General features: G+C 40.8%; 1 protein-coding gene across 1 annotated transcript in view; it reads right to left on the reverse strand.

The window, feature by feature from the left end:
- Window positions 1–6,867: 6,867 nt before the first annotated feature.
- The window catches only part of LOC124990625 (maltase-glucoamylase-like), a 188,821-nt gene continuing 172,036 nt past the window's right edge, over window positions 6,868–23,652 (reverse strand). Inside the window, 14 exon segments of the mRNA XM_047560811.1 lie at window positions 6,868–7,691; window positions 8,991–9,161; window positions 10,165–10,208; window positions 11,429–11,517; window positions 13,026–13,150; window positions 15,568–15,624; window positions 16,581–16,665; window positions 17,249–17,397; window positions 17,769–17,885; window positions 17,977–18,011; window positions 18,131–18,264; window positions 19,055–19,193; window positions 20,408–20,495; window positions 20,926–21,060. Coding sequence (XP_047416767.1) covers window positions 7,614–7,691; window positions 8,991–9,161; window positions 10,165–10,208; window positions 11,429–11,517; window positions 13,026–13,150; window positions 15,568–15,624; window positions 16,581–16,665; window positions 17,249–17,397; window positions 17,769–17,885; window positions 17,977–18,011; window positions 18,131–18,264; window positions 19,055–19,193; window positions 20,408–20,495; window positions 20,926–21,060 — 1,446 coding nt within the window. The 3' untranslated portion in view covers window positions 6,868–7,613.

A 23,652-nucleotide genomic window follows, 5' to 3' on the forward strand; every position in this document is an offset into this window, starting at 1 on the left:
AAAAGATAATAAAAAAGGAAGAAAAAGATACAATAATCCTGCTTCTTCTCATTGTCAGACTTTAAAGAGATTTGCAAAAGTGTAAAGACTAATCTTCTGAAAGAAATTTTTTTAGACAGTGTCAGAAATTTTTAATCTGTATATAATGTCACCTGTCCTAAAATATTTAATACATATTTTGGTATATCTCACATGTCATTTGGATATTATTTCCATTTCAGTCTTACAGTCTTCTTTATGCCTACATAGTATTCATTTGCTCCATAGACCATGGTTTATTGAATCAACCTAATATTGTTGAACATTCAGGTAATGTCTGATCTTTTTAAATAACAATGTAGGAAAGGACTTTTTTTAATGCATTTGTGCATTTTTGGGTATAAACATGTAGGATACATTTCTAGAAGTGGAATTGCTGGGTCAAAGTTTATATGTATATTCATCTGATGGTATTGACATCTTCTCACAATGTCTATACCTCTTCTTAGCTATGTATCATAGTACTTATTTTCTCATCTGCTGCCTTTTGATCATTGCCAATAAGTGAAAAGTGATATTTTGTTATTGTTTTAATTTAGATGTCTTCTATTGTGTCTCTGTTAGTAAACAATTGCCTTTTGGGTTATCTCAAAAAAAAAAAAAAAAAAAGAAAATGTACTAATGTTTTACTATGACAAAATATCAAAAAATATAATACCATATATAAAATCTGTTGGAAACTTCAATAATTTTTAAGAGTACAAAGAAGTCCTGGTTCCACAACAAAACAAAAAGATGTAAGTATAGCAAATACTTAGGCCCCCAAATGTTGGTATACTTAATTACATAAACAAACACTATTTGACTTAAAGTATCAGGTAAATCCCAATACAATAATACCAGGTGTTTTCAGTACACCTTTCTTAGCAATAGATAGGTTTATCCAAACATAAAATTAGGGAATACACCTCAAAACTAAAAATGACTTTAAATCAAATTAACTTGTTAACAGGTATCTGCAGACTATTTCATCTGACCACATATGAAAATACTTTCTTCTCACCTGCTCATGGAACTTTCTTCAAAATGGAACATATTTTAGGTCACAAAGCAAAGTCTTAGCAAATACAAAAAAGTCAATATAATCTCATACATTTTATCAGATCATAATGAAATGAAATTAGAAACCAATGCAACAAAACTTACAAAAATTATATAAACACATGAAGATTGAACAACTACACTTTTGAATAATGAGTGGGCCATCAAATAAATCAGGGGAAAAATTTAAAATTCTTAGAATCAAATTAGAATAGAAATACAACATGCCAGAATCTCTGGAAAATAGTGAATACAGTTCTAAGAGAAAAGTTTAAACTATGAGTGCCTACATAAAAAATCAGAAAGATCTCAAATAAATAACCTAATGATGCATCTCCAGCTCTTAGAAAAATAAGAACAAACCAATTTAAAACAAGTAGAAGGAAAGAAATAATAAAGATCAAAGCCAAAATTAATGAAATAAGAATTAAAAATACAAGGGATCTAAAGATGAAAAGAAGATGTCACAATAGATATCACTGAAGAATCATTAGGAACTACTTTTAAAAGCTAGATTCCAATAAACTGGAAATTCTAGAAGAAATGAATAAATTTCTGGAAACATTACATTACAAACCAAACTTGAACCAAGTGGATATAAAAAAACTAAACTGACCAATAATAATGAAATTGAAGCAGTAATAAAAAGACTTCCAACAATAAAAAGCCTAGAAACAGATGGGTGCACAGCTTAATTCTATCAAAACTTTAAAGAAATAAAGACAATGCTCCTTAAATTAAACAATGAAGAAGAAAGAAAGGAGACAATTCCAAACTCATTCTATGAAGCCAGTATTAGCCTGATACCAAAACCAGATAAGACACACCAAGGAAAGAAAACTACAGACCAATATTCTTGGTGAACTCAGACATAAAAATCTTTAATAAAACATTAGCAAATCAAACTTAACAACATATTTAAAAGATTAAACATCATAATTAAGTCAGTTTCATTCCAGAGTTGCAAGGATGGTTCAACATATGCAAATCAATAAACATAATAGACCACATAATTAGAACCAAGAACAAAAATCATATGATTATTTCAACAGATACAGAAAATAACTTTGACAAAATTTAGCACCTATTCATAATAAAAATCCTGAGAAACTAGGGATAGAAAAAACTTACCTTAAGATCATAAAGGCTAAATATAACCAACTCAAAGCTAGTATCATACTGAATGAGGGAAAACTGAAAATATTTCCTCTAAAATCAAGACAAAGATGTCCACTTTCACCAGTCCTATTCAATATGATACCTGAAATTTTAGTCAGAGCAATTAAGCAAGAGAAGGAAATAAAAGAGATGCAAATAGAAAAGGAATAAGTCAAATCATCACTGTTTGCAGATAAGATTCTACAAGATCCCAGAAGTTCTGGCAACAAATTCAGCAAAATGGCAGACAAATTTAACATACAAAAATCAATAGCTTTTCTATGCACCAATAACGAATCCACTGAGAAGGAATTCAGGAAAACAATTCCATCACAATAGCTTTAAAAATATGTATAGGTAAAAATCTAATCAAAGAGGTGAAAGATCTCTATAACAAGTATTACAGATCACTAAAAAAAAAAGAAAATGTCTCCCTTATTCATGGGAGAATTAATATCATTAAAATGGCTCTATTGCCAAAAGCAATAAGCAGATTCAATGTGATTCCTATCAAAATATCAATGGCATTCTTCACAGAACTATGAAAAACAGTCCTAAAATTCATATAGAAGAAAAAAAAGATCCAGAATAGACAGAGAAACTCTGAGCAAAAACAGCAATGCTGGAAGCATCACAATACCCAACTGCAAATTAGACTACAGTACTATATTAACAAAAACAGCACAGCACCAGCATAGAAAACAGACACATAGAACAATGGAATAGAATAAAGACACAGAGACAAACCCATACAGATACAGTCATCTGACAAAGTCTCCAAAGATATTCACTGGGGAAAAGACAGCCTTTTTGACAAATGGTGCTGGGAAAACTGAATATTCATATGCAGAAGAACAAAACTAGATCCCTCTCTCTCACCCAGAACAAAAGTCAACTCAAAATGGATCAAAGATCTAAGTACAAGACAAGAAATTTGCAACTACTAGAAGACATAGGACAAACATTCCAATGTATAGGTGCAGGCAATGACTTCCTCAATAGGACTTCTAAAGCTCAGGAAACAACATCAAGAAATAGTAAATGGGGTGGCATCCATTAAAAATCTTCTGCACAGCAAAGAAAACAAGAGTATGAAGTGAGAGCCTAGGGAATGGAAGAAAAAATTTTGCCAGCTACTCTTCTGACAGAAGATAAATATCCAGAATATATGAAGAACTCCAATCACTCAACACCAAAAAGCAACCCAATCAATAACTGGGAAATGAACAAAACAGACATTTCTCAAACAAAAAATAGTACAAGTGGCCAAAAATTTTTAGCAATTCATCAGTGAAATGCAAATCAAAAACCATACTGAGATTTCATCTCGCTACATTAGAATAAAAATCTTCAAGAATACAAAGGCACTAGGCAATGGAGAGGATATAGTCAAAAGGAACTTCAATGCACTATTGGTGGGACTGTGAATTAGTACAACCAGTATGGAAATCAGTGTGGAGGTTCTTCAAAAGACTAGGAATAGAACGACCATATGACCTAGCTATCCCACTCCTTAGTATTTATCCCAAAAAATTAAAGTCAGCATACTACAGATGTCCACATATACCCATACTTAAAGCAGTGCAATTCACAACAGCCAAGTTATGGGTCCAATCTAGGTGTTCCTCAAAAGAGGAATGGATAATAAAAATTTATTTAATATATTCAGCCATAAGAAGAACAAAATTATGTCATTTTCAGGAAAATAGATGGAGTCAGAGAGCATTATGTTAAGTGAAATAAGCCACACTTAGTCAAGGGTTGTACGTTTTCTCTCATATGTGGACACTAGAGAGAAAAAAAATGTGGTCTCATGAAAATAGGAGGACCAGTAGGTAGAAGAAATAAATCAGGGTGAGGGAGGAGAGGAAGGGAAAGGAAGGTACAGGAGAATGAAATTGATCAAATTATGATGTTTGCACGCACACATATGTCACATTGAATCCCACTACTGGGAGTAATTATTATGCAGCAATAAAACATTTTTTTAAAAAAATCCTTCTTAAAAGAAGAGACAAATCGAATCCTTTTATTGAAGTAAAAACCTCTTAGTAGCATAGTCTCAGGTGGTACAACATGGAGCCTACTCTGTATAGTTAAAAATGTGTCTATTAAAAGCTACTATAATAAGTCATCAACTGAAAAAAATGTACTGGTTTCACAATATCTGAGAACTGATAAATACATGTATTTAAAATTATTTCTTCAAATGGGATTCCAATAATTAATGACTGGAGCCAGAGCAGGGAGCTCAGAACCCTGAGAATCTGCCTTCTCCCCAACTCAAGGGAACAGAGAACCTGCGGCTTTGCACAATTCCACAGCTTGGAAATCATAGCTTTGGTCTGACATCAGCACTTTGCAAATGAAGAAATCCAAAAGGATTTAATGGAACTTCTGAGACCAGAGAATGCTTCTGAGTTTTTCTCCCTCTAACAAATTGACCAAATTATGTTATATGCATATGTGAATATTTCATAATGAATCCCACTATTTTATATAGATATAAGGCATCAATAAAAAACATAAAAAGAAAAAAAAGCATAAAATTCTCTGACCAGTGAATCTAATATCTGTGATGGAGAGGGGCAGGATGCTACCTTGCACTTAAGAGATGGACACCAGACAGAAAAACAAAGGTAACCACAAACCCAACTCCTCCCCTTCCAGATGGTTTAAGAAACTTTCTAATTCTAAACACAAGATCTACTTGTCCTTGTGGAATTGGTTTCTTAGAAACCACAAGTGTGTTATACAGTATAGTATACTCACAAATGTTTGATAGTAGCTTCTAAGTGTTGTTATTGGAAAAAAAAAAACAATAAACGTGAAGTAGTGGATATGGTGATGAGATTTATTTAAACATTCCATAATGTATATATCTATCTAAACATCTGTTTTAGTTAGCATTTTTGCCACTGTGACCAAAAGACCCAACAAAAACAATTTTAGAGGAGGAAAAGTTTATTTGGTGCTCACAGTTTCAAAGAGGTCTAGCTCATAGACGGCCAGCTCCATTGCTCTGGACTCAAGGGGAGGCAAAACATCCTGTCAGAGAGTGTGAAGGAGGAAGGCAGTTGGGGACATGGCCCCCAGGAAACAGAGAGAGCTCCACTCAACAAGGACAAACAGGCACAAGCCCAGTGACCTACCTCTTCCTGTCACATCCTATGTGCCTACAGTTATCATCCAGTTCATCCTTTCAAGTGGATTAATGTACTGATTAGGTTAAGGCTCTCCTAACCTGATCATTTCACCTCTTCTTGTATTGTCTCACAACATTACATTACATACTATGATATTTATTTGAAAAGCCAAAAGTGAATTCAAGAGAGTAGAGACAGTGGTGCTTGAGAGTTCTGGCAACAGATATAACCACTCGGGTTGGGTGCTGGGTGGAGTCTGGACAGCCAACAGCCTTAATCCAGGAACTCTTGAGCTAGGGAGCCTAGACTTCCATGGGAATGATTTAGGGAATCTATGCACAAGATAGGAAAAACATCTGTTATTTACTAACGTCTAACTGAAATTTAGCATTTCCTCAGATCATGAGTATAAACAACAGAGCACAGGAGTTGTAGCAGTGCACGTTTCCAGATAGAATCAGATTATTTTTATTACAAATATTTAAACTGAAATTCTGACATTACTAGTTCTACTGCTAGATCTTTTTATTTACATTGATTAAAAACACACCTCATGTGTTACCTCTGTCAGTTTTTTTAAATGTATGAGTATTATGCTTTAATGTAATAGGATTCCTTTATGCATTGTAAGACACTGTTCTGAAAAGGGATTCCACAGGTGTTACCAGGCCCTCACTGGAGTCCCTGGCACTATGAATGTTCCCAACCCCCACATGCTTCACTCAGGGCCATGGCCCTGGGATTATCTAGCCAACTTGAACCTACATTTTATTTCCCTGTTGGTAACAAAAGATTTCTAAAGTGTAAGGCAAATAAATGCTTTTGTCTTTGTGGTCTTCCTGAATGGATAATTAGAGGAGGTTGACAAGCTTCCCAACCTTCTAATCAGATGATTCCCATGATCGCTCTTCCATGTCTCACTACTTTCCTAGTTTGCTCAGACCCTCATGAAAAGGCTCCTTATTTGGATAACTAGAACATTAAACCGGCCTGATAATATGCAGGTGCTGAAACCTGAGTGTGTAAGCATAAGTTTCCTGGTAGGTAAGAGAAGAAAAACACCTGGGGAAGAGGACATGTTCACTTCAGAGGTACTTGTTTCAATTCATTTTCAAATGATGTCACAAGTAAATACACCTTTGGAACATCATTATATAAACTCTTTATCCCAAATTTTAACCATCTGATGTTCCAACTCCCATTTTTTGCCAGTTGGTATTTAGTCAAATGTAGCAACTGCTATAACAATGACAGGAATCCACGAACACCTTCACACACCTCCGGCTTATGAGAGGCTCATTGCAATCCATCAGCAGATTCAATGCAGGAGCTCTGACACCAAAGAGCACCAGAAAGAGTTTAGCAAACAGGAAGAGTTTACCAAACAAGAGTTTACCAAACAGGAAGAAGTCTTCACCCAGAAATGAGGGTGCCCATGGACAGAATACCCCAACATTCAAAATCTTTTGCAAATTCACTTGTTTTATTTTTCTATGACATGTAAATTACAAGTGTTTGTGTGAATTGGGTTACATACATTAGGCAGGGTAGATAAACAAGATTTATACATTTCAAAACACACTACAGTGAAAATAAATTATCTTTTATACCCCAGCTCCTCTACCACTCTCTTCAAGTGAGTTGACTCTTCTTTCCCTTCCCCATGAGGCCACTATTCCTGACAATTTATGATCAATTTTGTCATCATCATTTGTGGCCTCGACTCTTTCCTGCTTACCTTTCCTGGAGGTTTCTCTTTACCCTCTTACATCATGCTCTTAGCATATTTTCCCTTCTCCCTGTAAGCAACTAGCAGATGCGCTTTATGAATGCTTTCTTGAGCTACTGCTTAGCTTCAAGACCAGGAACCGTTGTGGCAAGACTTTTTTCTATATCCATAGCAAGAAGGTAGGGCCAATTCCATGATTACATGCACACAAACATGCACACACGCACACATACACTTTATGGACCCAGCTCGTCCTCATTTGATGAATCCTCTGCACCATACTATTTACACGGTTGCATTAAAACAACCCATAGATTTTCCACACCTCTCTCCCACAGGGCTAAAATTTAACCTTCAGGATTCACAGACAGAACATAACCAAATCAATAAAATATCTCATCCATACTGGGCATGAATCAATAACAACACACAATAATTTTATGGGTATGAAGTATAAGGATTTTCAGAGTTGTTCCAAGTTAGGATCTTGCTCTAATAATTTACGGAGAGCTTCTCCATGTCAATGAAATGAAATCATGCAGGCTTATGCTTTTGCTTGTCACATCAATGTTCAACACCTGTTGAGAACCAAAGAAAAAGTATCAGGCATTTGTTGTTTGAAATTTTCTGCACACATATCAGGTGCAGGTCAATAGTTCACATGTACCCCTACTATTTTCATAATTCGAGGTCTAGCTCACATGGCCTCACACTTTCAGGTGAGAAAGATGTTTTCTGATTTCCTAGAGTACAAATATTGCTCAGTGATAGGGATAATGTGATATAGGACCACTGGTGAGAAACAACTATAAAGACAAGTTGGAGAGGTGCCCACTCTTGCCCTGTTCTGGGGTGTGCCTTTTCCTTGAAGTCCTCCTTTTATTTTCTCTTCTATTCCCTCCACCCTGAGGATTGCCCAGTAAGAGTCTAATACTCCTGCTTTTTTCTAGGCAAATACCTTCCAGAGGACTTTGCTGTATGCGCATGAGACTGCACATCAGTCCATGAGCTGGTTCACAACAGAATTAGGCAAAGTCCATTAAGACCTCTGAGTAAAGTTGGAAAAGTTGGTTTGACAAGAAAATGACAGCATTAGGAAACAAAATATATAAACCCTAATAAAAACTTTTGTTTCAGATCTAGAAATCAGAGGAAATATCCTCTCCTCTGGTAGAAATACCATTTTCTATCACATATTTATGTCATATAAAAACAAAAGAACAGAATATTTAACTATAAAATAGTAAGAATTGGAATACAAATTCAAATAGTGAAATAAATATATGTATTTTAAATTGTTAAAAGGTATTAATACTCCTTCACATTCAGGGTTGACCTCTTTCAAATTACTTTGTTGTAGAATTATTCATGTATCTCCACCCAACATTTTCTTTTGGATTAATTGCTTACGACATTAAAATGTTTGGATAAAATTCTATGTCTACAGAAACTTCAAAGAGCTTTCTGTACGTTTAAAATAAAACAAGTAATTGGTAGGAAAAATTTATTTCATAGTTTTGTTTTCCCTTCTTGTGTGGAATTTTTTTCTTCGTGAAATAGTGACACAAATTTTAGCTGAAGGTGTCACTTTGTATTTGATGAAATATGGCGGTTCAAGTTGTTTGGAGGCTGGTCTCTGATACAGAGATGAAGGAGTAAAGACAAAGTTTTTCAGACAAGAAAAACACGGAAAGGAAGGACCTAGACCAAACCATGAAGTTTCTCTTTATCTCCATGCTTCCCAAGCAGACCAACTGAACACAGAGATTCCTGGAGGATTTTCAGAAGAGAATAAACAGCATTTGGAAAGGAAACAGGATTTGCACAAGACTGACCAGGGCTGTGAAGTGTCACTGGACTTGTCATGGGCCACCCACCTGTGTTGCAGGGCTGTGGGTGAAGGTGAGTGTTTCATTTCCACTCCTCAGAGAGATGCTCACACTGGTAATGGAGACACTGCCCACACCCCAGATTTCAATGTAGCCCAATCTCAAAGGGTTTGTAGCAACAACATAATTGTTAAAAATTATATGACTCTGCATTGTATTCTGTCAAATTGGAAATAAAAAAAGGGGGACAGTAATATTAGTTCAACTTTTTCCCAACCTCTTGTTATGCATAAATGTAAACCTTGAAATAAGCTACCTCTGGGTCATTATCTTGTGTTCTCAACTATTGGGGATCACGATTTCAGCACTCTAGCCCCTGTTGCCTACTACATCTACTTTGCACAAACGCCAGCAGGGTCTTTAGCAATTCCTTCAGTTCTACAGGAAAGTCTCAACCATCCAGAAACTTATATTCTACCTGTGGAGAAGTCACAAAATATGCAGACCATTCCAAGGCAACACTGGAGCTGGGTTAGACTATATAGAAACAGTCTATCCATCTGTGAAATGGTAAACCTACGTAAGTTACTGATGAGACGTGAATAGTTCCCATCACAGCAAACTTTCTAGGAACACGGGAAATCTCCATGTGAAATGTGGAGGAAGGGAAGTGTTCTCATTTGGATGTGAGGTGTCTCCCAAAAGCTCATGTGTGATGCAATGCAGGACCATTCAGAGGCAAAATTATTGTGTTATGAGAGTCTTAACCAATCAGTGAATTAATCCCCTGATAGGATTAACTGAGTGGTAACTAAAGGTGGGTAGGGTGTGACTGGAGGAGTGGGGATTGGGGTGTGCCTTTGGGGTATATATTTTGTCTCTTGCAAGTGGAGTCTCTCTCTCTCTCTCCCTTTCTCTCTGCTTCCTGATCATCCTGGGAGCTACTTCCTTATGCCATGTCTTCTGTCATGATGTCCTGCCTCACCTCCTGCCCCAAGGAATGGAACCAGCTGTCTATGGACTGAGATTTCTGAAACTGTGAGTCCTCAAATAAACTTTTCCTCCTCTACAATTGTTCTGGTCAGGTGTTTAAGTCACAGCACTAAAACTGGAAGAATGAATTAACAAGATGAGCAAGGAAGGAATTTTAGGTGTATTTTGTGCCCTCCTGGCATTGGGATCCCATTAAACCAGCAGAACTCCACTTTCCCATCACACTCACCTGGCTGGCAGAAAAGCGGGCCAAATAATAGAGTCCCAAAGTATCTGCAAACAAACAACAAGGCAAATATGACTGAGGCTTACGTCACAGAATTCAAATTGCCTACTTGTCTTGACTGAAAGAAGGGATTATTTTTGTGAGTTTGTTTTACTTTTCTTCTTATATTGCATAGCTGTTTTGTAATATGAATTCTCCTTATGGAGACCAGGCAGACTCTGCAGCCAACCCCAGTGAAAACAAACACCACTCTCATGCCACTTCTCTTCCTTGAGGTTCTACCATTCCCATCATCTTCTGGGTCATCTCAGGACTTCCATATTCTTTTCCTAGATGTATACTTACACACATATGAATGCAGATACACACACACACAAGCACCAAGGTTGGGGCCTTGGTGGGTTTAACTTGAGAGGCATTGGGAAGTTTTCAAAATGCAATCTCCAGAGAACAAATTAGAGCCGTCTTTGTCCTTTACCCCTAATGTATGCCACCAACCCAAGGAGAGTATAAAGTTTGGCACATCTGGTGAAGGTGGACTCACTGAGACCCTGGTCTCAGGCACGCCCACTCTAATTCCCATCCTCATCGCTTTCTCCCTCTTCCCCATACACTAGCCTCTTTCTCATTTATCACCCTCCATCAGTATCCATTGGCTATTATCACCAGAAAGATAAGTTTAAATTACATAAATTTAAATTAATTAAAATTAAATAAAATAGAAATTTAGTTTCTCAGATGCACTCATCACCTTTGTGTCTGATAGCCACACATGGCTAGTACTATACTGGACAGAGAAGACATACAGCATCTCCACCTCTGCAGAAAGTTCTACTGGATAAACTTGAGTTATCCTTCTAAGAAGTTACAAATTTCCATGAACTCTTAATGGAAAGTTCCCCCCAAAATAGCACAACTCATAGAGGCATTGTCTTGCTGGGACAGTAAACCATGGAACCAGGGAATATGCCTTTGACTATAAATCATAGGAACACTGGCTATAAATAAACTTTCCCTGTGGATCCCTACTATAGTCATTCACAGAGGATTAGGATAGCTGAGTAACGGTGAGAGATTTAGCATTAAGCATCATTTACATAAGGTATAAGGATCATGTACAAAATGGATTATACACTTGAAGAAGAAAATAACTGTATTTTAAAATGCAAAAATATTTTAACATGAAAAGGGAAAAAAAACAGGGACATATGATATCCAGGAGCCCAGTCAACTGTATGGACCTGAATCCCAGACGACCCCTACTCACCGATGCTTTCCCCATCATCCCAGAAGAGCCAACCCTCAGCAGATCCCTCATCATCCAAGGCAACCTTGAAGCCCATGAATTTCTGGCGGCTGCAGTGAGGTGGGAGAGAGGCATTAGGTAAAACCAAAGCCACAGTCACAAGCCAAACGTTTTCTCATAAAATCAAAGAAGCAAAATTAAGAGTGGGTACTAAGATTCAAGAGACTTGTGACCCAGCTATGATTCTGTCTCCATAGAGCCAGATGACTTCATGTCACAAGTGAATTATTTGTAAATGACTAAAAGGAAATTTTCCTTTCGGGGCTCTCCAAGAAACTAAAAGAAAACCAACTGGGTTCCTTCTTTCCTTTTTCTGAGGAAAATTCTGACACTGGAATCCATCTTTCATGGTGCATTTCCTAAACACATGAAGTGGGATCTTTTCACAAATGTCCTCAGTTCATCATTTTTATCCAAATCTGGGGAATCAAATGACTAGGGGTCTAAGGATTTTAGGAGTGATATCAGACAGATGTGGATTTTAGTCACTGTCCATCTACTTAACTAGCTGTGCGACTCTGAATAAATCACTTAGCCTCCTAAAGCCCTACATTGCCATCTGTGCAATCAGAATGACAAGAGTCCCTAACGTAAAGGATTTTTTTCCTTATAAAAAGGAAAAATATTTTAACTCTACTCTCCAAGTAGAGTGTCCCATATTACTACAGTTCCAGATGTAGAATGATGATCACTTGATGTCAGTTACTGCTGATAATTATATTGATCTAGGTCAAGAATTTATAAATGTTTTATATGAGCAATCTCAGACATGGGGATGAGTTATCATATGGCTTCACCAAATTTTTAGCAACATATTCCTTTTTTTTTTTTTTTTTTTTGGTACCGGAAATTGAACTCAGGGTTGCTCTCCACCACTGAGTCACAACCCCAGTCCTGTTTTATATTTTATTAGAGATAGGGTCTTTCTGAGCTGTTTAGGGCCTCACTAAATTGCTAAGGCTGGTGTTGAACTTGCAATCCTCCTATCTCAGCTTTCCAAGTCACTGGGATTATAGGTGTGCACCACTGCACCCAACAGAGTAATATATTTCTTAGATCATATAAGATCCAGGTAGGCTCCTAAAATTCTCATGAATCACAATTGCTACTGTTTTGATTTCTATTTGAAATATCACTTCTGAGACCTATCACCAAACCGAATAAATCTAAAAGAGCTGTTAATTATTCAGAGTTCAGCATTTGAAAAATGAAAAACACAAAAACAGAAGTGCTTAGTAAAACGAACCTTGGCCTTTAGAATGATGCTTCTGGGATTCCTGGTATTCGCTAAAAATCAGTGAGCAAATTAGATGCAGTGCCCTACACCAGCGAACCCAGTGACTCAGGAGGCTAAATGAGGAGGATCACAGATTTGAGGCTAGCCTGGGTAACTTAGCAAGAACCAGACTCAAAATAAAATTTAAAAAGTCTGGGGATATAGCTCAGTGGTAAAACACCCCTGAGATCTATTCCCAGAACCAGAAAAAGAAAAGGAAAGGAAGGAAAGAAATTAGTGAGCAAAGATGTAGGAAAAGTAGAACACCAGCCTGGTACTCACCTCAAGTGGGTGTTCCGGGCAGGCTCCTGCCAGGGCAGGATGTAGCCCCCACGGACATGAAGGTTAATGTGCTCCAGAGGGGCTGCCAACTCCTTCCACACTCCCCGCGCATTAATATCCACACCCTGAGGGATGAAGAAAGGAGGAGGAGATGAGGGAGAGGACACGGGCTGCCCTGAACACAGCATCTGGAAGACACCTCCTCTGCCTCACTGACCAGCTACCTGCTCACCGCCACTCAGCACCCACATGGTCAGCTTCTGCCTTCCCCAGCTGCTGTGGGAAGTCCTGCTTGGCCACTGTAATGTCCTGTGACGGTCACTTGTCTTTTCAGGATGGCTACGCCACATCCCACCTGAGGTGCTAGCGAGGATCCCAGCCCACAACCTGTTTCCATGTCACTGAGCACAGCCACAGGAGGACACATGGCCATTCCTTCACTTCTCCTTGCTCCCAACATACTCTGCACAATGGCAGGTCTAGAACGGCTCCTTCACCAAGCGTCCCCTGAGTTGCCATCTCCCTCACGCTCTACTCCCACCCGCTTAGCCAAAGATCGTGCCTCCTAATTCACAGAAAAGGTCAAAATGAGCTCACATACTTTGTGTTTCCTCCTCTTCTACTCCACATCTCAGCCTTGGTGATTGACATCTTTGTCTTGCTCATCTTAGTCTGACTCAATCACTGGAATCCCAAGGAACCTTCCACATGTTCTCACCTAGAGCAGGGCTTCCCAGCATCGGCACTACTGACATTTAGGGCCAGATCATTCTCTGTTCTGGGGCTTCCCTGTGCTCTTTGACATTCAGCAGCATCTTTAGCATCTAAACACTAGACCCAGCAGCATCTCCTTCTACCACACTGTGACACCAAAAATGGTCCCACACATTGAGTAAGGTCCCCTGGGAAACACAATTCCCCAACTAAGGAGTGTTCCATAGAGATAAGCAGCAGTGGACATTTAAAAAAATAAAATGAGGCATATATTAAACTTTATTTACATAATAGTTTAAAGCCAAAATTGGCTGTGGATCAGGTTTGATCAATATCTTATCTATGACCAAAAATAGGTGCAAAACCTGTGAACATTAATAAACAGGAATTTCTTCAATAATCTCACCCAGGGGACATTCAGATTACTTGACCCTTTCTTCTAAATGACTTGCTGCTTCAATGTTTATCTTTCCATTTCACTTCATCTACCTCTCCTTCTTCAGCTGAAGCTCTCTTCTACTAAAAATATGGGGTAAAGGACTTCATTCTACAAAAATTCTTTCTGGGTCCTCACATTTTGCTTTCTTTAATGTGGCACACATACTTATTGACAAATGCATTAGTGTTTACAAAAGCAAACATTGGCTCCTCTACATAGTGAGCACCATAGGGAAAGGGGTCCAGGATTCCAACAACAAGAGCTAGAACAGTGCTTGGCTCCTGTGGAAGGCAGGGCCAGCAGGAGACGGGCGAGATGCCGGGAGTGCAAAATATAGGGAGGACCTCACACTCCAGGTCACAGTGCAGGTCATCCACACAATGGCAGGCCACACTGCACTGGGTGCCCAGGGTCCTCCCTGGTTTAGCCCTACCCAGACCCTGCCACAGAGATTCCCAACACACCAAAATGACCAGAAGTGAATACAAGAGTCCACGTGCACACTCAGGGCCAAGGCTAAGCCAAATAAACCTCTCCCCCAGAAAGTCCTGGAGGGAAAGTCACAGCAGAATCCAAACACATCACCACCCAGGAACAGACCCACAGGCGACAAAGAAGGGAAGACAAGAAGAAGTGCTTCACAGGACATCCAAGAGTCTGAACACCGCAGCCATGGAGCACACTGTTTTCAGGAATAACCTGCCGCACACGGTGCTGCCTGCCTCCCTTCCTCCTACATTTCTAGTTCTGTATCCTTCTGCTCAGGACGGCACAAGAGAAGCCTGACGTCAGCCAAGGCACACCTCAGTCTTCCTCAAGCATCCTCCAGGACCCATGCCAACCCTACACAACCAACAGCTCTCTTCTCCCTCTTCTCTGGTCAAGGCTTGTGCACTGACTACATCTGCAAGGACCAGGCCCAGGTCTGAGTGTCCTTCACACACTGCTGCACACTCCACTCACTAGGTAACTAGTATAGACTCACTGGTCTTTCTGCATCTGTAATGCAGATGAAGAAATTTAAAGAAGACAGAGGGTAAAGAACTCTGAGACTTAGGGATCTTCCACAGGACTGGATACAAGTAAAGCTACAGCACAATTTAAGAAATCACTAATGTCTCAGCAGAGGGAGAAGTGACTGTAGAGGAAAAGGCGGAAACTTGCACGACCACCCACAAGCCAGGCACTGAGTGAGACGCTACATGTGCTATTTCACAAGGCTCCTGGGAAGGAGTGGACTTGGCACCTCTGGAGGAGAGAACACTGAGGCCATAAGGGTGACACTGACGTGCACAGGACCACACAGCCAGCTTGACCCTGAGGGTCTGTCGGATATCAAATCTCTGCACTCACCATGTGCAGGTTGAAAAAACATTTAGGAAAACTCACCGTGTAGAAATCGTACCAGCGGGCCGCAGGGAAATAGGCGGTGACACTTCTGGCACTCTAAAATTAAACACAAACAAGCATAAGCGGGATCTCTGTACCTACCACAGTCAACAGTTTGCACAGGAAACAAAGCTCAGTGAGTGTCTTGGACCAACTCATCACGGCTCTCTAAAATCAAACACAAACATGGCGTGAGCAGCAGGCACTGTTTTCTGGGACAGATAAACCACTATGTGCAAGAAAAGGATAATGAGCCTGTGGTGACTGACACCAATCTGTCTCCGTGTCCTGAAGACCAGCATGATTGGAGAAGTTTCCACCCTTCACCCTTTGCAAACATGGAAAACTTCATGGTCCCAAAACAAGGGACTTGCACAAAGCCTTGGAGATACAGGAAGTGATGAATGTGATTTATGATTTGCTCACAAGCTCACAGAAATTTCTGCTAAAGAGAAAACCCCTCAGGGGTGGATTGCCTCAGAAGAACACTGCAGAGGAAGGGCAGAATTTTAGGAAGATGTGATTACTTGGTGTTTTAATCAGAAACCTCAGCTTCCAAGAGGAGGTGAAGATGGCCCTTGCTGCTTGCAGAACCTGCTAGGGAAGCAAGGGCAGGGCTGGCAGAGGAAGGAAGGCGCACCATGCTGCTGGAATTACTTCAGGAAAGTTGGTTTCAATGGGGACAGAGCACTGTGATGAGTTCTTCACTAAGGCCCCATCTAACCCTGGACTCCTCATTTGAGTTAATAAAGTGACAATGATATCTCAATGCATACTAAGGGTACTTTTTCTCTTGATTGTCTGATGAACTTGAGCTGCTAGGCTGACTAACATCTGGAGGGAACTGAGGCAAGCACACCTGTGTGCTCCCACCTCTTGCCCAGAGGAAGCAAGACACAAAGGTAGACCAAACACCCATGTCCCAGGACACACGCACATCGGGGTTCTTCCCCTCCCCTATTCACACACCCTCACACCTGGGATGCACTACAATCAGAGGCCTCCATACTCACAGCCTGCAGGACTGGGCTGACCAGGAAGGCTGGACCCAGCAGAAACTGATCATCTATGTCCCAGGTCACCCTGTCTGACACGAACCTGGAAAGTAGAAGAAGATGTCACAGTGAGAGTCCCAGCCCAACGCCTCAAGGAACAACTTACATTCAGAGGCGAGCCCCACACCCAACTCCAACTTTCGACATCCTTAGTTTTTGAGTAGATTGAGCAGGAACATGCAGGCTCCAACATTTTCCATGTCATGGTGCCTCAAATTCACAAGTGGTTCAGATATGTTCGTTATACTCTTATGAAAAAAACCTCTAATTTCCACCTGGCACATTCTAAACATGAAGAAGCCCATCAATGCCTTCTCGTGTGACTCCAACTCATTTTGGCCAAGGTTCACATAATCAAATAGCTACACCAGATACAGAGTCTCCACATGGACAAATTAGATAGAAATTAGGCTGTGCTCCATCATTTCAAATATGTTTCACTCAATAAACAGTCTTTCCTCAATGACACATGGGGTGAATAACACTGAGTACAAACACTGTGTGGACACATTATGACAAAAGATATCACATCTTTGTTTGGAAGATATGTTTGTTTGCATCAACCGCCACCCTACAGAATGATAAACACTGTCTCTTCCTCACTGGGACCCCAGCTGGACACTCACTCATGCAGAAGAGGCCGCACCACAGTGCTGCCCTCCGTGTGGGCCTTGAACATCAAGGTGTACAGATAAGGCAACAGGGTGTACCGGGTCTCTAGCACACTTCTGGAAATATCCACAAAGGCAGCATCCCAGGACACAGGGTCTTGTCTCTACAGAAGAAAATAAAGGGTGTTCACAGCACACCCTAGAGACCTAGGGTGCCAAGCAAGTAACAGAAAGCTTGTTGCCAGTGCATCACACACCACTAAGCTCAAGAAAATGAGTGGTGACACTCCAAGCAGACACTGAAGAGTCTGGTAATGGTCAGTGAGGTGCTCCCAGGAAAGCTCATGAATACACGTGGAAGAATCCTTCCTAACTCCAAAGATTTATCTAATAATACTAGGGGGTTCAGCTAATTGGGAGGAGTATTGATGATTTTGAAAATCTCCCAGGAACAAAGACAGCCTGAACTATGACGCAAACATGGAGGCTGCATAGAATGTGCTGCACACCATGGGAGGGAGGGGGAAGGCCCTACCTTGGTGCCAATGGTGTTGTGGTTCCTGGAGAAGGGGTAAAAGGCTCCCAGCTGCATCCAGCGAGCACACATCTCATACTCAGCATCTTCAAAGAACCCACAGATATCTGCTCCCGTCTGAAACCAGAGGAAATGAAACAAGCCTGTGGGTGACTGCTCAAGGATGTGACTGTCCTCTTGGGGATGAGGAGGATCAGAGGACACTTACATAAGAGATGCCAAACAGGCTGAACTCCATCATGCCTGCAATGAGAACCATGGCGGTCAACTGAGGCACACACGCCCTGCCCTCTCCTCCCTCCTGTCCCCAAGGATGCTAACTCCCTTCCCTGCAGCAGGGGTCCCGGGAACAGGCCACACACCAATGATAGATTTCTTCAGCTGGTCCCACGCGGCTGTGTTGTCTCCCAGCCAGTGTCCTCCCCAGCGGCCAGAAGAGGGGAATGTGGAGCGTGTGATGACGATCCCTCGCCGGCCAGTCACCTCCTGCACAGCCCTGGTAGGAGGGTAACATGCAGGAGAATTGAGGACCAGCAAGAGCAATGGAAGTGCAACTTCCCCCTCCACAGCTCTTGAGCCAAGTGCCTGGTGAGAAAACGTAAGCTGCCTGTGTGGAGGGAATATGGAAATCCACGCAGTAGAAAGGACCTTGCTGACTGATACACAGCAGCAGCATAGCCTCTGCACAATGCTTTCCAATGAGCTTCACCATGTTACATATCCACTGGGTTAGCCCCAAAATTGCTAAATCTTACTATGTATTCATCCTTCATTTTCTATATTTGAGAAAAAGATGAAAAATTTATGGAATACACGTGGAATAAATGAGTTAATCATTGAGTTCTAAAAGTAGGTACTGTGCTAATTCCACAGAAGATCCATTTCCTGTAAAACAAGAATTGGAAAAGTATGCTACTAGAGATGGGTCATTTTGATATACATTGCAGAGGTTTCCATCCTTTGACCCTCTTGTGACTAACACTATTACAGCACCAACTACATTACCGTCATACTTACTGATGTCCCCTGTGACTGTCCATAGTAAGAACTACTAGTTCTCATTGATAAGACTATGACTAATTTTAATCTGTTCTCCGAAGTATAATAACAGTGTCTGGCTCCATGTTCAACGATTAGTTTTTTATTACATAACAATTCGTGTAGAGTTACTATTAAGCACTCTTCAACTTTTGGAAAGAATTCTGATAAGAAAAATGGGGACACTGTGCCCATCACCCCCTTTCCCTACAGCTTCGGCCAACTGGAGAAGGAGGACGATGACTCACTCGTAGGTGGGTCTGGTCTGGGACCACCCATACAGGCTGTGCACATCATAATGTCGCACCCGGGAGCCATCTGCAAGAATCTGCTCACTCTCCATGCACAGGGTTTTACTGCTCAGGCCCCGGTCTCTGGACTCCAGATCTGAGGGAAAACATTTAGAAAATGAAATAGAACCTGATTCTTCAAGCGATGAATGTCTACAGAGGTCTGAACTCTGCAACTAAAGCCTAACCTGACCTCAGCATGTTTCTTTGGGGAGCTGAGATGGAGGAAAGAACAAGGACTTTTCAAACAAATACAGTGAAATTAGATTTCAGCTAGATTTTGAACATGTGAATTATTTCATATCATTTTATCTTCATTCTAAGACAAAGATAGGGTTCTCTGTTTGACAGTTCAGAGCACTTGTTTGTGGAACACTGCATCATCGGTGAAGGACATAGGACTCATGGAAAGCATATTTTCTGAAACCTGGACTTAAGTGCAAGAACACTCAAAACTCCTTCAGTTCCACAACACAGAAAAAGAGCTACTTCACCAACTGGTGGTAAATAATTTCCTACAGATAAATTATTTAAATTCAAAGATCAAGGAAATCTAGCCCTTAGAATACTTTGTCTTTTTTTATTACTGTTTATATTGTTACAGACTCTATTTTGATTCATCGTACACAAATGGGGTACATCTTCTCATTTCTATGACTGTGCATGATGAAAACACTACTACTATCAAGAGCTATTTGGGATTGGATCCTAAAATGCCCCACAGGAATCATGATTGAAGGACAAAGCAGCAGCGTTTCAGGTGGGCATTGGGAGACCCTAAGGCTCTATGCACATCAACATGTTAATATTGATGAATTCAGAGGTGAACAGCTATGAACGGGTAATGAAAAAAGTGGGAGGTAGGTACTACTTGAGGAAGCAGATCACCAGGGGCATGAATGCCCTTCATTGATAATTTTGTCCCATGTTCCCCCCAATACCTGGAATCCTGATCACAAAGAGGTGAACAGTTTCCACTATGACCAGGGATAAAATTCTGAAAATGTTAGCCAACGTAAATAGTCTTCCCGTTAAGATGAACATCACAGGTATGCTCTGACAGACTTGGAAAACTGAACAGAATCAGTGCTCTCTGCACAAACCAAGAATCACCCAAGGAGTTCAGTCATGTGCACACACCCAAGTGGGTAAAGCGCTTCAAAGGTTTTTCTACCTCTAGCCTCAGTAAATCACAGAACCCTGAGACTGTGCCCCCAGTGATCAGGGTAGATCTCTGCCTCTTGGGCTCTTGCAACAGTCATCTTCCCTCTAGCCAGTGCTCTGCACGTGGAGGAGACCAGGGGTCCTTACGTGGCATATAAGGAGGACGGTTCAGACTGGGATCACTGCAGCCTGAAGGAACAGCCCCATTGACAAAGCTCGATGGTTCATTCATATCCTACAAATGTCAAACACAGACATCACGTACTCAAACATAATTACCTACTGAAAATTCAGAGACAATGGAGTAGGGAATAAATCATTCAACATCTAGTAATCCTTAGAGATTCTTCCCATTGCGAGGTTCACCAAATCCTGATGAGATTTGGACAGAAAGCTAAAATACCTCTACAGAATTCATGCCTAGAGACTTCAAAAATATCTCCCTCAGAACCATCAAAATTCCAGGATTTCCTACAAATCACCCTGGGGTTGTGCTAGCAGGACCCTGCTGGGGTGCTGGGTAGCAGGGGTGTGGGGGCTTCTCCAATGGCCACTGGAGGAAGTGCTGTCCTAACCCTTCTAATTATTCCCTGGAGGATTAGCACCATCTTTACTGAACACCAGTGCTCCCTGTGCTCAGACAGCAGTGACACACACACACTTACAATCCACATGCCGTCAAACTTCAAGCTCCTCTCTGGATTCTGCGGGTTGCTGTACAGCTCTGCAATTTCCCTCTTCCACCACAAGGCAGTTGAATTTCGGAAAAAGTCTGGGAAGGCCACATAAGCTCGGTATTTCTATAAAAACAAAATATAAGTCATTTCTTCAAAACAAACACATTAGGCAGTAAACAGGCATCTTTAAGAACTACATGACACCAAGTACCACTGGATGGTAGATTGGGATAGCATGAGTAGAGCCTACCTTATACTCTTGGCTTACTGGAAACACATTGAGCACATTGAAGAAAATAAGAGTGATTATCACACATGGAAAAACATCCATAAACTGCTTCCTTGCCATGCTCTCATGAGCACTATCTATCAACACTATCCCCTGCTCCCTATCCCCTGCTTCACATACCCAACCTACACTTTCCATCCTGCCATTCCCTACACTCTTCCCAAAGACTGACCAGGAACCAGGGAAAAGGCACACCCTACAGGCACTCTAGCAGAGGGACAGCAACATCCAGGGCATATGGCATCCTGTCATTTCCACTGGGAAAGTGGGGAAGGGAAAGATTACATTTCATAACATCAGACGGGCATGAATGACTATTTTCTCTGGCTTCAAACTCACGTGTGCATTCCAATTGTGTGGAATTCACCACTGGAGGACTGAACAGAGAGATGTTAAGAATTTTCTCCTTCTCTTCCTCTACACTGATACAGGAACTACAAAGTCTACAACTTAACATGAAAAGTAGTTCCAAGTATCAATTCCAATCTAGGCTATAATATTTTCAGAAGCAAGGACCTTGTATTATAATCTGCTGACTGACCTTGAGGTTCCCCACAATACATAGCTTAGGATCTACCCTAGTAACAAAATAAAAATAAATGCTCTGAGTTCAAACAGCTGCACAGCAGCAAATATCAGTAAATGTGTTGTATGGACTCCATGTTGTTGCTATGGCACAGCAGGGCCTTGGGTGTGTCTCAAAACAATTACCATCTGTGTGTGTATTACAGGGGTCAAGAGCTCAATAATGCTGGTGTGAAGGTAGGGAAATGACAAAGATGTGGTGTAGGGGAGCTCCAGCTCTTACACACACAATGACACAGGCAAGTAGATACTCATATTTCTACATAAAAGGCAGAAGAGGAACACCACAAAGAAAACACAAAGAGTTAAGGGCATCCCTTAACTCTGCACAGATCTGGCTCATAGGAACTGAAAGGGCATGGTGCCATGTCACTGGGAAACTTGGGATGCCTTTGTTTCAAAATGGAAAAAGACCAGGACTGGCACAGAGAATATTTGCCAGAAACAGAGCTCCACCTATGGCCATGTCAGAAAACATGGCCTGAGATGGGGAGTGGGTATTAGAGAAAATGGCCAAGGACAGCTCTTTTTGGTGAGAGTTGTATCCTATGTGGGATACGCAGGCAGTTATGCCAAGCATGGTTTTAAAACCTCACTCCATGCTGCTGAAATGATCCTTGCCCATATAACAAACATTCCCTGCAATGTTTCAAATTAATCCTTGTATTGCTCCTGTCCTCACTTTCCCCATCTTCAGAGATGTGCACATCTGTATACAGGGTCCATGATGACTTAATATAGTTCACTGCATGCTACCAGAGATCAATTTAAAGAATTACTGAATCACCATGCAAGTTTTCACCCAGAAATCGACTTTTCCATGGATTCCTGGCCATTTGATTCTTTGTGTGCCTTCCTGTTTCTTTGTGTTTCTTCCAGTGTGTCATTGCTTCCTCAGCAATGACAGAATGAACATGACTCATCCCAACCTAAGCAACCCTGCCAAGTGGGTCTCATAAAAATTTTATAATTGTTCAGTCTCCTGACAATCTCTAGGAGCTACCTAATAAAGTGTTTCTTATCAAAGGCACACATGGCATTTGGGGCAAGGAAAATCTTTGTGAAGGATGTCCTGCTATCAGAGTTAAGGGCATCCCTTGTCACTGCTCACTAAATGTCACAGGATGCTCCCACATCACTGTGATAACCCATACTACCACACGGACATCTGAATCTCCTCAATATTAGTGTCGGCATGGCAATAATTGCTAATTAGGTGTAGAATTCATAGGAAATAGCCAATCCTGTAATTGATGAAAATGCATGTCTAACAATGTAAAACATCTAGAGACAAAGAATATGTGTCTCAGAGTGGCTCTGTCATGGCTAGTTGTGAGTCCACATGGAGTGTCTGGATGGCCAAACTTCAAGTGATGTCTGTAATGGTCAACTACATTCTCTCCCTTGAAACCTTACTAGAGGCATACCCAGACACATGAAGAGATGAATGACCACAATGGTTCAGTGATTCATTCATACATAATAAAGAGATATGAAGAGATAAGGAACCAGTTCCCTAGTAGGGAAAAAAAATCTTAAAATAAGTCTGAATCATTCTTTTCAGTCTTCAGACACTACCCAAGTTCAGGTTCTATTTTTCCTACTGCATCTACCACCACCAAGTATAGATGCACAGTCCAATAGCCAAGTACAATGATCCCATGTTGACTCTAACATTTTGCATTGAGAGGGCTATTGCTACCACCTGGGGAGCAGGAAGTCAGACACCAGCACCAGGTAACCATCCACCACTGTATTACAACACCATCTGGTCTCACCATAATGTAGAAGGCATCCTATTCCTGAGCCCTTGATCATAAGAATATGAGGGTTCCATCTAA

Source organism: Sciurus carolinensis, chromosome 8, assembly GCF_902686445.1.
Source record: "Sciurus carolinensis chromosome 8, mSciCar1.2, whole genome shotgun sequence".
NCBI classification, from domain to species: Eukaryota; Metazoa; Chordata; class Mammalia; order Rodentia; family Sciuridae; genus Sciurus; species Sciurus carolinensis.